The 16782-nt window shown below is 48.9% G+C and overlaps 1 protein-coding gene across 1 annotated transcript; it reads right to left on the reverse strand.

Annotated features, from left to right (window-relative positions):
* Positions 1 to 10325: 10325 nt before the first annotated feature.
* Positions 10326 to 16495, reverse strand: LOC119444656 (neprilysin). Its single transcript, XM_037709023.2, has 2 exons — positions 16145 to 16495; positions 10326 to 12401 (listed from the first exon to the last, which is right to left on the reverse strand). Exons 1-2 carry the CDS (start codon positions 16493 to 16495, stop codon positions 10326 to 10328), a joined length of 2427 nt encoding a protein of 808 aa, XP_037564951.2.
* Between the last annotated feature and the right edge of the window lie 287 nt (positions 16496 to 16782).

The following is a 16782-nucleotide window of genomic DNA, read 5'->3' on the forward strand; positions in this document are numbered from 1 at the left end:
GGCTCTGAATTTTTTTCTTTGCTTTCTTTTTGACCGCTTAAAATGGCGGTGCGGAACTTTGCGGGCAGTGATTACCGGTTTCCTCCTGGCTTATCTAAGCTATAGCTTCGCTCGATAGCTAGCATCGTCGGTATTGTACAATGGCATGGGTCTAATCGCTGCAAAGCACGAAGAGGCGAGAATGTGAACCCAATCAGCTTTATCAAAGATCGCAAGACGTCGGAAACATTGCAAGATGCTAAAGTCCATCACATCACAATTGAAAGCTCGTTGCTTAGTTAAATTGAATATTTGGAATCGCCGCTTTCTCAATTTATTCTTCATGCCATAAGTGAAAGACCCTCATATGATTGCGCTTCTTCCATTAATCACTGAAACGCCTCGCAAGGTCCGTTTGATGCGAAGGTCGTGCGTTTACACGAGTCATATGTATCGAAATCGGTGCCGCCAATGCGCGTACCAGCCGCCAAATAATTAAAAAGGCCCTGAACCACTCCTCGGGCTTGGTGAAATAACATAGACCGCGGATAGAATACGCTGCTTTGAACACCTCAGGCAAATTTTGCTGTCGTACGCGGTGCCTGGAGCTCGCAAGCGGAGCGCGAAGTCACCTTTCTATCAAATGCTCTCGTTTCAACAGAGGTCCTGATCCTCACTCTCTTATGTGTGCTTTATTGCGTAATAACACACATTCGAATACGGGGCTGCTATTGCTCGCTGCGGTCGGCTACGCCGCGGCCGCCGTGGGGTGCCACCATGAGTCCACTGGCTAAGCGCACTGCGGCTCGCTGAGTACAACCGCGTTTGGCTTACGTTTAGCGCGTCGTAGGCATCAAAATCGGAAGTCGTCGCGCCTACGTTATTGAAATTTGAACTGCGCGCCACGATGACGTTTCGAAGGCGGAGCGTTGTGGCCCCGCCCCACTCCACCGTAGCCTTCGCAGTGCAAGGCATGGAAGAAGGAAGGGGGAGCACAGCGGAGGCAGTGTTCGATTGCCAATAACTCCGCTTCTGATGAACGCATTGAAGTATCTTTTGCGGCAAAGTATTTCTGCAATAGCCTATTTTTACCTCAGATGGCTTTCTGCACTTCGATAAAAAGTGGTTCAGGGCTGCTTTAACGCTTTACGCTGTACGCGCTCTTAAGCGCCACATTCAGAATAATAGAGCGAAGCTTTCTCTGCCTCTTCCTTTGACTTTTGTGCTGTCACCGCCGCCGCCGCTGCTGCTGTTGTCATTGTTGTAGGAGCGCGGAAGAGGGGAGAGGCACGGTCAGAAGAAGGCATGTCTCGTTTTAAATGCGAAGCATTTCTTGGCGAACATTTGTCACTTTGATAGTATCTATCTATCTATCTATCTATCTATCTATCTATCTATCTATCTATCTATCTATCTATCTATCTATCTATCTATCTATCTATCTATCTATCTATCTATCTATCTATCTATCTATCTATCTATCTATCTAGCAACCTACGTCTTCGTGCTCTCATGGTCGTTTCGTTAACTTAGTAGCCAAATTTGGCATAATATGACAAGAGTGTATGACGAACATAAATAATAGGTCATGACTTGACCGTGAGGACGAGTGTCATGTAGGTCGTGAAACAGCCGCCTACGTCTTGGTGGTCTCATGTTCGTTTCGGTAACTTGGTATGTACCAAAATTGGCATAGTATGACGAGAGTGTATGACGAACATAAATGATAGGTCGTGGCATGAATGTCATGACATGCGTGTCATGCAGGTCATGAAACAGCGCCTACGTCTTGGTACTCTCATGGTCGTTTCGTTAACTTGGTAGGTACCAAAATTGTCATAGTAAGATAAGAGTGTATGACGAACATAAATGATTGACAACACATGAATATCATGACATCCGTGTCATGCATGTCATGAAACAGCTGCCTGAAATGACAATGACCCAGTGAAAAAAAAAACATCAATACTCAAAAAACACTGATATGGTTCCGGACGTGGGTACCAAGTGATGGAAACAGTCTCTTAGGCGTAGCTAAAGGGACTCCTGAGGGCTCATGACATGAATGTCATGGCATGCGTGTCATGTAGGTCGTGAAACAGCTGCGCAATGCTTCGAGCAGACGGGCCTCGCTCTCATCCATGGCGAGCGCGGCGTGGGTGAAGCACGTGGCGCGCAGCGAGCTGCGTGCCACGTTACTCACCACGTGACTTATCCCACGTGACTTCACCACCAGGCCTTCGTCCTGCAGTGGACATAGATATAGGCTGATGATGAAGATGGTGATGGTGGTGGTGGTCGTTTTGTTAACATTTAGGCTCCCCGCACACTGCTTCGCATAACATCGATTGCCACAGGACATGGGATCCGCCGGCTTTTTTGGTTTCTTCAATAAAAAACGCTTAACCTTGCACTCGGCCGCGCAACGCTTGAAACAGCGAAGCTGGGCGATCGTAGCCCAGCATTTTCCGGAAGTGCGCGCCAACTCTTCATCTTATTACTCATGATGATGATAATTTATTTTCGCACGTCTCGGACTTACGGCCGTCACTGCGCGTTGCATTGCGCAGCTTGCAACACCGACACTGCGTTCCAATGCCGACACCGCGTTCCAGGAGACCCGCTCCGTGAATGCGTCTCTCTCTCTCTCTCGCTCTCATAGCGCGCAAAACCTCTCCACCTCGCAGAGCACGAGCGTACGAACGCGCCAGCTGTGGATGAAGACTATGAGGCTCGAACGCAATCATATGGTTCGCATAAATGCATCCTTTGCAGGCGTGGCTGTATAGCCTAGTGGTTACCACGCTTGCTTTGGGACCGCGGTACGCGGGTTCGAATACTGCCTCGGGAAGAAAGGTTCTTTCTTGGTAGCTTCTTGCTACACACCACAAATTATGGCTGGCTGAAACAGCTTCGCTGTTAAAAAAACGTTACTTCCACAACATGGCAAAATTGGCGCATAAACCAGGGAAATGTAAATTCAAAATAAGGTACATAAGGTATGTGCTACTTCTGAAGAAAAAGTTTCACTGATGAATACGATACTCCTTAATGCGAAATTTGAGGGCAGCTCGATACATAATTTTATTTCGCGATATATTGGCTGGCGCGCACGATATGACTCGAGCGAGAGAGAGAGGGAGATTGTGGTTGTGAAGAGGAAGAGGCGCTATTTTCTGCACGTTCCAAACGGATCTAAGTGTGGCGCGACTGCTTCGCTCATCTGGAGATCGAGAGAGCCAGCGCGTGGGTGACGCGTGGGCGCGATTCACAGCAGTTGCTGCCGACAGACCTACAAGACGACGCGGGCTACTATGGCGCTGTCTCTTAGCCATCGTCGCCGCACTAGGCTTTTAAAGCGAAAGCTTTACTAACCTAGTCGAGCCGAGTTTCGCCGTCGCCAGCAATTTCACCTTCATTTGACCGCAGCTGCACAGTAGCCTTAGCAACGCATCACGTGACTCACTGCGCCGAGCTCCACCGCCGCCGCCGACTTGGCGCATGGGCTTTCCGTAGCTCGCCGCGCGCCACGTGACTCACCAAGCGGCTCGCCGCGCGCCTGACTAAACAGAACAGCGGGCTCGCCATGGATGAGAGCGAAGCCAGGCCGTCTTCTCTGAGCGTTGCGCGGGAGCGGGACGCTTTGAGCTGTCGTCGGCAAGCGGCGTCTGACCACCCCGCGGATATCGCCCGGCGAGCTGCTTCACTGGAGAAGGTCCGGAATGCCAAGCGCGCGAAGCTAGCGTCGGAGACTGAAAGAGCGAGCCGCTCGGCTCGCAAAACGCTTGGACTTGGCTTATAATTTATACCTGGCTTAACGACGATGGGTGTATACCTAAGTATAATCATCATCATCATCATCAGCCTATATTTATGTCCACTGCAGGACGAAGGCCTCTCCCTGTGATCTCCAATTACCCCTGTCTTGCGCTAGCGTATTCCAACTTGCGCCTGCGAATTTCCTAACTTCATCATCCCACCTGGTTTTCTGCCGTCCTCGACTGCGCTTCCCTTCTCTTGGTGTCCATTCTGTAACCCTAATGGTCCACCGGTTATGCATCCTATATACGCATTACATGGCCTGCCCAGCTCCATTTCTTCCGCTTAATGTCAACTAGAATATCGGCTATCCCCGTTTGTTCTCTAATCCACACCGCTCTCTTCCTGTCTCTTAACGTTACTCCTAAGATTTCTCGTTCCATCGCTCTTTGTGCGGTCCTTAACTTGTTCTCGAGCTTCTTTGTTAACCTCCAAGTTTCTGCCCCATATGTTAGCACCGGTAGAATGCAATTATTGTACACTTTTCTTTTCAACCACAGTGGTAATCTCCCAGTGAGGATTTGGCAATGCTTGCCGTATGCACTCCAACCCAATTTTACTCTTCTGTAAATTTATTTCTCATGATCAAGGTCCCCTGTGAGTAATTGACCTAGATGGACGTACTCCTTTACAGACTCTAGAGGCTGACTGGTGATTCTGAATTCTTCCCTTGCCAGGCTATTGAACATTATCTTTGTCTTCTGCTTATTCATCTTCAACCAAATTCTTACACTTTCTCGATGAAGGTCCTCAATCATTTGTTGTAATTCATCTCCATTGCTGCTGAATAGGACAATGTCATCGGCAAACCGAAGGTTGCTGAGACATTCGCCATTGAACCTCACTCCTAAGCCTTCCCAGTCTAAGAGCTTGAATACTTCTTCTAAGCATGCAGTGAGTAGCATTGGAGAGATTGTGTCTCCTTGCCTGACCCCTTTCTTGATAGGTAACTTTCTACTTTTCTTGTGGAGAACCAAGGTAGCTGTGGAATCCTTGTAGATATTTGCTACGATATTCACGTATGCCTCCTGTACTCCTTGATTACGCAATGCCTCTATGACTGCTGGTATCTCTACTGAATCAAATGCCTTTTCATAATCTATGAAAGCCATATAGAGGGGTTGATTGTACGCCGCTCGATTACCTGATTGATGACATAGATATGATCCATCGTAGAATATCCCTTCCTGAAGCCAGCCTGTTCTCTTGGTTGGCTGAAGTCAAGTGTTGCGCTGATTCTATTGGAAATTATCATGGTGAATATTTTGTACAATACTGAAAGCAAGCTAATGGGTCTGTAATTCTTCAATTCTTTAACGTCTCCCTTCTTATGGATGAGTATAATGTTGGAGTTCTTCCAGCTCTCTGGTACACTTGAAGTTGTGAGGCATTGCGTATAAAGGGCCGCAAGCTTTTCAAGCATGGCACCACCTCCATCTTTGATTAAATCTACTGTTATTCTATCTTCTCCAGCAGCTTTTCCCCTGGTCATGTCTTTCAAGGCCCTTATAACTTCATCACTAGTTATAGAAGGAGCCTCTGTATCCGGTTCATCACTATTTCGAATAAAAGTAGCTTGGCTGTTTTGGGCACTGTACAGGTCAGTATAAAATTCTTCCGCTGCTTTCACTATGTCATCGAAATTGCTGATATTACCATGCTTATCTTTCAGTGCATACATCTTGCCTTATCCTATGCCATGCTTTGTTCTTACTGATTTCATGCTGCGTCCATATTTTACGGCTTCCTCGATGTTTCCACGTTATAATTTCGAATATCCCTTACTTTCTTCTTGTTAATCAGTGTTGACAGTTCAGCGAATTCTATCTGGTTTCTGGAGTTGGACACTTTCATGTTTTGTCGTTTCTTTATTAGGCCTTTTATTTCTTGAGCGAGCTTACCTACTGGTTGCATTGGTGCCTTACCTCCCACTTCAATTGCTGCTTCTGAGATCAGCCTAGTTACGGTTTCATTCATTACCTCTATGTTATCTTCATCTTCTTGTTCTAAAGCTGCATATTTGTTTGCGAGCGCCAGCCTGAATCGTTCTGCTTTTACTCTTACTGCGTCTAGATTGGCCTGTTTCCTCTTGACTAATTTCACTCTTTCTCTCTTCAAATTGAGAGAAATTCTAGACCTCACTAACCTATGGTCACTGCACTTTACCTTACCTAACACTTCTACATTCTGGACTATGATTGGATCGGCAGAGAGTATGAAATTTATTTCATTCCTTGTTTCTCTATTAGGGCTTTTTCAGGTCCACTTCCTGTTGCTGCGCTTCCTGAAGAATGTATTCATTATTCGCAGCCTATTCTGTTCCGCGAATTCTACCAACAGCTCTCCTCTTGCATTCCTGGAATCAATGCCATAGTTGCCAATTGCTTGCTCACCAACCTGCTTTTTCCCCACTTTTGCATTAAGTCGCCCATTACTACAGTATGCTGAGGCGGCTCCGCAGCCGCTGGGGACTGAGGGCCATGGGCTAATTGTCGGAGTCATGAGAGAGGTAGTGGCCGAGTACTGCACCAAGGAGGTCAATTCTTGTTCTGGTGAGGGAGTGACTTTGATGAAGCTTAGTGGACCTGCCTAGTTTGGTTGCACCTGAACTACTATAGCCCCACTAGCTCTCGGCAATATATATATTTGCCGGTGTCAGGCACCACTCCATGCCCGAAAATGTGGTGGACTGGAGTAGGATTCGAACTTACGACATTCAGATTTGAAGTCGGGTGTTCGGCCTCTGCTCCACGCCACCACCTAAGTATAATAATTACAGCTAAATGAAAGGTTAATCAAGTGAAACCAAGACTTAACCAGGCTAATCCAAGCTTTCGCTTTGCATATCCAGGGTTAGGTGAGCTAAGCCGCAGCCATTTTTTTCCTCACGCTTTCGTCATACCCTCCTCCGCTTACCGCCTCACGGTTCCACTGCACACTCGTCTCCGCTTTCTTATTCGTCTCTTTCATCCCCCGCTGTGCTCCGCGTTCGCTTTCATCTTTCGCTGTGCTCGTTCGCTCGGTAACGCCGCCGCCGCCGTCGCTCGCTGCAGAGACGTGCGCCCTAAAGGCTTATTCACACTAGGCCAACGCTACACCAATTTTGGTCTGCCGACTGTTGGCGACAACAGTTTACAGGAAGGAAACCGCTGTCGCCAACAGTCGGCAGACTAAAATCGGTGTCGTGTCAGCCTAGTGTGAATGAGCCTTAAGAGCTGCGCTCTAAAATACACACCGCGCAAACTCTGTCTACGCGCACAAGTGTCGCATGGACGCAAAGCAGACGCAAAGCCACATTAATAAAGCCCCTCAATTGGGGGGCTTTACACATTAAAACACTGCAGCGGCAACGCGACACGGCAAGCGGCCGTCCGGCAAATCAGCCACGATCAGTTGCGCCGTGTGAGGCAAAATGGCACTGCTAACTTCTCGAAGGCTATGAACAATGACGCACAACAACGCCTTGAACAAACCCGTCTGGCTGTGTGTCCTGTGCATGTACTACCTGGACAAGCACAAGTGGTGCACTCAAGGCAACACTTAACAACATCTCACGGCTCTCGTATACCGTCAGATCACCACCAGTCATCGTCAATCAACGCAAGCGACAACGAAAGCTTCATATCGATTCCCAGAGTGCGTGTGACCTGCATCTTCTTTAGAGCAAAGATTTCTTTGCCTGGTTGCTGAGTGCTGGGTGCTGTTGGATCGGTGGCATTCTCGGTGGATATACTTGCTGACTTATATAAAAGGTTATATGCGCCCCGAATAAAGGCACCAGCCATCTGGCTTGTATAAACCTAGTAAACTGACCAAGCATGCGCATCTCTGTAGCGCGGAAAAAAATAATATAAAAAAACCTCCTCCATAAAAACTGGGCATTTAATGTCGTCTCACGGCAACTCCGAAGTACACCGATCTGTGAATGGAATGGTGAGTGGTAAATGGAATGGTGAATGGTAAATGAATGGTGAATGGTAACGGATTCTTTGATTTCCTTATTATTTTTTTTAGCTACTCGGTATTTACCACTGAGTGTGTGGCCGTTCTTAGAATATCCTCCAGGATTTACATGTCCCACTACGATTCCTTCATAGAACCTTAACATCTATAATGTTGCCTCACAGATATCTGCAAAGAACACCGATATCCTAATTGGAGTGGTGAATTATATTTCAGGGATCCTTTGATTTCCTTTATTTTCTTTGATTTAGCCATTCGGTATGTGTCACTGGAGGTGTGCCGGTTCTTGGGAAATCCGCCCGAAGGGGTATGTTGTGGCACAAGAGTTACAGAATCTCTAAACGTTGCTTGACAGTTAGTGTCTACTCTTCTGTGCATACATCCTGTCATTCCTATTCGTCCCCCACCTTCGTCCCTGTCACATAGCTGCGTATACGTTTGACGCTGTGCATCCTCTCGAATTTCAGTTTGCATTTCGGCATTGCCTGTGAACGATGTTGCAGTGCATAGACATAAAAAATGCATTACGGTAAAGTTGTGACCTTTGTGGTGAATAAACATACTGATTCGATGAGATTGCACGTTGCGTACGATTCAAATAAACATAAGTGCATGCATCGCCGTTCGTTGTAAAGCATTTAATTAACCGCCTTAGTATACTAAAGCTTCGCTTCCCAACACGGGCGTTGTATCTGCATTCTTTTGCTGCTCGAAACTGGTTTATTCGATCTCATCTGCGAATGCTCACTCCAGCCAAACACAGCACAGAACAGACGTCTTACTTCAGCAATCGCTTCACTACTTCGTGTTATGGGCGAAACTACTTTATTTTTATATCCATCTACGAATTACAATTGGAGAGACACCTCATTACGGCATGTTTGTAAACGATTGCCCTCATGTGCGTTCACGCCTTTATGGGAGGAAGACCAAGTTGCTTGAAACTTTCTGCTCAACGAAACCTATAGCGGTTGGTAATTGTAGGGAAACTATAAAAAAATGGAACAATCATCCCTTGCAAACTGCCCCTAGTCACAGTAATCTACTGTGCAACCTTTGAGTATTTCCAGGTGGCAGGAGCACACCAAGGCAAATGGTTACGAAAAGTTACGCCAGCGAACAATTCTTCTTTCACGAACACGTATTCTGAAAATGAACCAGCGAATACGCCAAATGTAAAGGCGGGAACGCGCAACAGGCGCAACTGCATCGGGATGCATGCTTGAGAAGTAAAACCCCCACCCCCACCCCACGAAAAAATAAATAAAAAAGTTGTCGCAGTTTCACCTAAAAGGCGAAGCATCAATTGCGATAGCAAAGTTTTATCAGCTGTATAAACTTGGACATGCAGCAGCACCGGCCACACGTACAACTGTTGTCGACGCCGTCGGCGTTTTGCCCGCGTTCGCACAAAATGCGTGCGGCGTTGGTGACTGTTGCCGGAGCCTCTGATATAAATAGGCACTTGGTGCCGCAGCTAAACGTCGCCTCCCTTCCCTCGCCCTCCCCCGCGGCCTTTCGCGCGTCGGAAGAAGGCGCGTTTGCTCTACATATATGGTGACTGTAAAGAAGGAATGAGACGCCTATTTCTGCAGCCCTTAAGGGAGCATGGCGCAGAACGCGCGTTTGTTCTCCACCGTGGGTTCACTCCCCGTGAAAGTGCGCGTCCCTCGCGCCCTTTCACGCGCACATACAGCGTTCGGCGCGCGGCGACGATTTCATCTCCATTGACGTCATACGGAACCTCACGGCGACGGCGACGGCACAAATCTGCTTTTGAGTGTCCATATAATTGCTATCGCAATAAAAAAGAACCGATTGCTTTGAGCAGTCCCGACCTGCTCTTGCATTGACATGTGCATCACAAAACCAAGCACGATTCAACGCCTTCCAACAAGATATTTTTTTGTTGTTGCCAAGAACGGCTGGGCACATGGTCTTGCTATTTCGACACGTATCTAAAGCACCTCCTGTTAATGACGGCGAATTCATACTGCGCAATTTATGGAGCACCTACAAAAAAAACGAAGCTGTCGAACCTCGTGACGCAGAACGTCTGTAATGAGCTCCGCAAAAGTACTAATCACTATTTTACCGACAGCTAACGAGGTCAGATTGATGCTTAGTGTTCAGGTGACATGATGCAACAACCATACGCAAATTTTGCCGAAAGCAAGCGAACGCAACATTTAATAGCAACTCGTCAAATTGCTGCACCACAACCGAGCGTAATGCAAGAAAACAAACAACAATAAAACATAAGTGTTTAAAAATATAAGGAACTATTATAAACGGCACAAAACTTCACGAAAAAAGGTTTGCATATGGAAGCACATATAGTGCCCTAAAACTGCGAAAACACAGAGAGATCTATCTGAAAAAAAAAACACGTATTTCAGAGATTGTAAAGAAATCCGCCGAGCAAAGTTAGTTTACAGGAGCTTTCCTGCAAGACTTGTGTAGACCATTTCAGCAGAAATACTTCGTCATTACGCACAAAACACACGCATACATATGAATGGCACGTTTTCTCAACGAACACCACTATTGATATGAGCCGGAAATCAACTGAAGAAGGAACATTTCTTGTGGGGGTTCATTCTGGATCCTTTCGGACAGTGGTATACCCTGGCGAAATACTCAGAATTCTGCGCCAGCTTGTTGCAGTCAGCGGCAATTGGGTCCGAGTGTCCGGGTGCGGTGCACGTCATGTAACAGATGGTCAGGAAGAAAACCTTCCCTTCAGGCAGATCTGCCGCCAGCGCAAGATGCTCTGGTTCGTCTCGATTCGATGTTTTGAGTGCGGAATAGGCGATTTCGAGCGCAGGTATTTCCGGGAACACGCGTTTCGTCCCGGATCCATTGAGGCATAGGACCCTGTCGTGATAGGCGCGACGACTGGAATTGGACAAGATGGAGTCGACGATGGATTTCGCGGCCGCCCATCCGAGCCCTTCTTCGTCGATGGACTTGACGAGTTGCATGGCCATGAGAAAACCGAGGCCGCCGTAGAACATGGCGTCCGTCCCGTTTCTGTAGTACACCGGAGGCGCAGCGACGCCAGTGGCCAGTTCCACACTATTTAAGATGTAGTCGTAGTCAATGTACAGCGGAAAGTTGTTACCGGGCAGGCGTGACGCGTCTTTGTAATCTGAAGTGGCGTTCATCTCTCTCATGATCCTACGTGTCTTGATCCAAAACTCGGCCACCGATGATTCGTTGTCGGAGACATTCGCGTATATCGCCTCGAGGGCATCTTCTGCCAGAAGCGACTCCGGTGGCCACATCCGCTTCTTGACGAGCGCCAGCTTGTCAGCCACCCGCCCTTTGCTTTGATCATCCAACCATGTGGAGGCGTTCACCTTCTCCAAGGCCACGGAGACTAGACAATCGAAGCGTGCGTCGATGTGATCGCGGTTTGCGGCAGAAAAGCCGGCAGCGACGCTGAGCGAGAGCACAAGTACCTTGAACGAGGCCTCCACGTGATGCGCGCAGTACACGTGACGGTAGACGTCCGCCTTCGTCTTGCTTCCGAAGCGAGTTGGTAAGAGACTGAGATCAGATAGAGGAGTGTACAGCTGCACAAACTCCCACAGGAGAAGAAAAGTCAACATTCTGTCTCCATACTTAGCCACGAGTCCGGCTAGAGTCTCTAGAAGAGGAATGTGGCTCACGAGGACATGATCTTCTTGCGTCAGCGGCGGCTGCAACGAAACTGCCTCCTGAAAGTTCCGCAACCAGCCACCTCTGGTAGCGGATCCATGCAAGGGGACCGTCGCATCCAATTCGCCGAACGTAAGCTGAGCAGGTTGCTTCTTCTGGGAAATAACAGAGTTTAGTTGGCCAAGAAGGTCCGCCTCCATGTCCCTTGTAGCATAGATGAAGGTGTCGTTGAGCACCTGCGCGTCACCTTTTGGAAAGTAAGCAGTGACGTACGCCTTCATGTATTCACCGTAAGCGACCGCCGCGATGCGGTGATGAGTCAGGAATATAGGAACGTAGGCACCAGGTCTGATCACCACGCATCGCCTCCCGCTCGACGATCGGTCACCATCGAGCACAGTGACCGTGAGCCAGAATGGTGCCTGCCACTTGTAGGCAAGAAGTACGGCCAAGCTTACGGATGAAAGAGATTTGTGGAAAGCCCCAAGCCATCCTAGAGGCATATTCAAGAGGAAGTCGCTCAACAAAGGAGACTGCAAATGCTCTCCCGCTGACGAGGAGTCATCCATGCACATCTGGTACATCGCCAACGGCTTTTTGCCCACAGGGAGCTTGAGCGAACCCAGGCGCAACGTGTCGGCAAAGCGGTGATACCAGGAGAATCGCAGGCTGTCCATCGCCGAATAGACTTTCTCACGAAATGCCACCTGCTTCTGCGTCCAGCGCGAGCAGACGTAAGCTGAGAAGTCATAGCACGGGTCGACGCTCTTGTTGAGGCCACGTTTTAGCAGAATCGCGTGCACGAGGCAGTCCTCCGTTTCACAGGTCTTGGCGCTGGTGTGGTTCTTGCGACGTGGGAGAATTGCGGCGAAGACGATAACGAGGACGACGAAGGTGCCGCAGATCAAGGCTACCGAGAACGAGGCAGGGCAGTCAATCACGCTCGACTTGCCCATTGCTGGTTGTGGGCTTCTCCTCTGCGGATAGAAAGGCCAAGCAGAGTAAGAAAGTGCTTTCCGTGATTTGTGCAGCGGTAACTTATCTGACGCTTTAAGCTTCATGCGAGCATGTAAATGTGTCACATTCAATTTAATTAAAATAATTGAAAGTGTACAGCCATGTAGCCCCTCACCCCTATACCTCACGCCCTTCTAAATAGTGTTCAAAGCAAGAGAGCTACGAAAAAAAACTAGGTGACCTGCACTGGTCTCTAAATGTAAACGTACTTTATGGTAAGGAAAACGGGAGCGCGGGATAGATAGCCTCGTCAGCCATTCGTTGCGCGGCGCGGCGGTGAAATGAAACAAAAAAAATGTGGTTGATCCCTCTTATATAGGAATCGGTATAGAACACGAAAGTGAAACGTGTCTTCACAGAAGTAGTGTAATGTTTATTGCACATTGATATATAATGTCTATTGGTGTTTTGTGGCTAAAGCGCCCTTAGGCGTTGATGCACCCACGCTGACGCCTGGTGGCACGTCTCCCCCATCACGACTACCAACGTCGATGACCATGAGCAACCGTCGTGCATATGGAAGCTGCACTACGCTGCACACGCTAGCACAACGCGAAAGACGAAGCACGTAACTGACACACTAATACAACGCGCAAGACAAAGCACGTAACTGAATCGTCACCGAGTCAAATCAGCGCGTACAGCGCGTCGTAATTGCAGCCTCCGCGATCAACTTCAGAAACATTTTCAGAGCTAATTGCGGAGGCCACGCTCCGCTGTGCTGAGTACGGTGAACGCCACCTAGGTGGCGTTGGTAGTGCTTCTTGATGCCAGCGTCCCTTCGAATGCTGGCATCGAGGCGTCGTAGTGCTGAGACCACCGAAGCGTTCACTGTCGGTGCGCGTTAGTGTCATAATGCAGTACTTCTCTTTTCTGCTCGTAGGCGGCGGCACCGCCCCGAGCAAGAGCGCGGGTACACGGAGGAGTGTTAGATATATAAGGCGCGTCTGTGTATCTCTCTGCAAATGCGTTTGTGGCGCAATGGGTTAAACGCTCGGCGATCTATCGTCGCGGACCGAGAGGTCGTGGGTTCGATTTCCAAATTTTGCATGTTTGTGGAACTTTTTCTTCTGGTTTCTTTCAAAATTGTCACAGTTTCGCTCGAAAGTCGAAGCATCAATTGCGATAGCAGATTAGTATAGAGTTATACGGAGTAAGGATGGTAGTTTTATCGGCTGCATAAACTTTGGCACATTCGCAATTACTAACTCAATTAACAAGTATGGTGTTAGCGCGCACAAGCAAAACATAAATAGATCACACTCGATGACCGCAGACAACCACTGTCAAAACGCTGGCGTGAGCAAGCGCCGCTGCAGCAGTGACCGAAGGTTCGTGCGGTCTATGGTTGCAACGGAAACTAAGCGGCTAAAGCACAGCGCATACAAAGGTAAGAGCCGTGTGGTGATCGCTTTCGAGATACGGTGCTTGCCACAGCCCACAGCCGCGCAAAGTACAAGTACGCAGTTGGTGGCAGAATAGAAGCCGCACCCCTCCCTCACACGCTGCCTTCCCGCTTTCCTCCTTTCGCGTGGGAGATTGAGTCGCCAGTTCCCCTAGCGTCCGGTCGCAAGATAAGCATTTGGTGACGCATCTAAACGTCGCCTCCCCTCCCTCCCTCCCATCCCCCCACGGGCTTTCGTACGACGGTCGACGTCGCGTGTCCTCTCCGCCGTGCGTTCGCTCTCCGTGAAAGCGCGCGTCCCTCGCGCGCTTTAACTCGCACATACAGCATACGGCGCGCGGCGACGATTTTATCGCCTTCGGCCTTTATACGGAACCTCACAACGACGGCGACGCCGACGGCAGAAATCCGCTTGCAGTGTCCATATAATTGCTATCGCAATAATAACAGTAGAAGGTGATGACATTTCTTCTGCTTGCACCCCCCAACCGACTGCTTCTTTTTACAGTGAAGCTGTTAACGGCTCAGTCTCCGATGGTAGTGTCCGCGTGTAGAAAAAAAAGTTGTCGCAGTTTCACCTGAAAGGTGAAGCATCAATTGCGATAGCAAACTTGAAGAGAGCTATACGGAGTAATGATAGCAGCTTTATCAGCTGTATAAACTTGGACATGCAGCAGCACCGGCAACACGCAGAACTGTTGTCGACGCCGTCGGCGTTTTGCCCGCGTTCGCTCAAAATGCGTGCGGCGTTGGTGACTGTTGCCGGAACCTCTGATATAAATAGGCACTTGGTGCCGCAGCTAAACGTCGCCTCCCTTCCCTCCCCCCACGGCCTTTCGTGCGTCGGAAGAAGGCACGTTTGCTCTACATATATGGTGATTGTAGAGGAGGAAAGAGACGCCTACTTCTGCAGCCCTTAAGGGAGCACAGAGCAGAACGCGCGTTTGTTCTCCGCCGTGCGTTCACTCCCCGTGAAAGCGCGCGTCCCTCGCGCCCTTTCACTCGCACATACAGCGTTGAAGGTTCGAGAGCTCGAAACCCCAGAAAAAATTATGACAAGCCTCAGAGCGCCGTAAACAATTTATTACGTTGGTTTTTCTATAGGAAGTTTCGGTTTCATTTTCCAGGAGGATACTGTGTCATGATGGGACGACACAGTATGTGGTCATGTGCGAGCAGGACATTGCGACTTGCCGTGACGACACGACACAGTATAGGAACGAAACCGAGAGTGGCTTTGGAAAAACTATTAAATAATTTACGGCGCTCTGAGGCTTGTCACTATTTTTTCTAGGACTTAGAGGTTTAGGATCTTCCCTAATCATTGATATATATATATTTTTGTGGCCCACCCGTGAGCGAGAGCTGTTCCACTCGAATATGATATGAACACGCTATCGCAGCTCCTGAAGCAACTGCAGTAAACGGTGAGTGTGACACGTAGCCATTATAACCTGATTAGAGACTTCCGTTCGTCTCCAGTCGTGTGCAGTATAGGCACAGATAGAAGGAAACGTAAAAGAAGGGATGCAGGCAGCAGAAGTAACGGCTCGACTATATCTCCCTTTAGTGACACGAGCATCGATTGACACTCTTGTTTCTTGCGCAGCACTTCCGGTTGGTTCACCTATACTGAGACGACTGGGGACGAAATTCAGAGAAAATAGGCAAAAACTAGTACAGTACAAATTGATTGGTTTCACTATAGCTATGATATCATAGCATAAGTTTAGTTAACAAGTTGAGTTACTGAAATGTCTGGAATAATTAGAATTAATGAGAAATCACTGATTACCGCACACCAATGCACAGAACACGAACGCCGAGGTTACAGTGCCACTCGATCGGCGCCCGAGGCTGCCCTGCGCCGATCGAGCCCGCCGCACGCCTGGTTGAGGCTCCTGCGCTTACTCAATATCCCGCGCTTGCGATCCCTAAGGCAAAGACTAGGGTCCCCTACCACTTTGTTTTCACATTTCGCCGAGTTGCCGCACGACAGGTGGAAAGTCTATTTGCCCAGCGCTCGCTTGTTCATTCTGAATAGAATGACGCTAGCACAGTTTTCAGATCGTAAAACCATCGCACAAATCACCTAGTGAATGTTTTCTACAACTTTCAGGACCGTCACTTCTAAAGTAAAATGCTCATTAATGCGTTCGATTGGCCATGGTTTTCACGTTTGCCGATGAAACTATCCCCATGCATCACATATTGCTTACGGTGGCTCTTTTGTGTAAGCCATGTCAAGAGAAAGCTCGTGAGTTCGCGAAACGGAATAGTGATACCAAAACTGCTTACCATGACAGCGATCTTCTCGTAGAAGGATTCCTCCAATTGTGGGGACAGGATACTCTTGGACAAAGAGGCCTTGGAGCGCCGGTAGCCCGCGGTATTCGCGCTATGCTTGATCGATTGCGCCGTAGTAAGCCCGTCAGTGACACCTTCAGGCCCCGTCGGTGACATCCCGCTAGTCGCAGCGGTCGCCACGGAACTCTCGCTACGAGCCGGCGGAAACTTGACACCCGTGCCACCTTCACGGTTCCTCTTTTGCGTCCTGGCCCGTTTTCCGTCCAGCGAAGCGACCGCGTTCAGTGCTCCCGCCCCGACGAGTGTCTCCGGGGATGCGCACGTACCCTCAGTGGTGCCCATGGTTTGTGTGTCAGCACCTCTTAGTGGGAACTTGGCGCTCTGCGGAGATTGAACCGCTCCCCCTGGGTAGGCACTCTCCTCGTCGCGCCCATCACTCGGACGCGATACCTGGACCTGTTGAGACAAGCATCATGTTCATCGAACGTATGTTTGAAGCGAACAATTCAATCGAAGCTACAGAAATTTGTGTGATCCCAGTGGCCAGCTTCTAATGCGCCTCGATCCGAGCCTGGTGTTAGTAATACGGCCTGCAATTGACTGACTTCTCGGTTCACTGAGCGTGATTG

Source organism: Dermacentor silvarum, chromosome 3 (assembly GCF_013339745.2).
Source record: "Dermacentor silvarum isolate Dsil-2018 chromosome 3, BIME_Dsil_1.4, whole genome shotgun sequence".
Taxonomy (NCBI): domain Eukaryota; kingdom Metazoa; phylum Arthropoda; class Arachnida; order Ixodida; family Ixodidae; genus Dermacentor; species Dermacentor silvarum.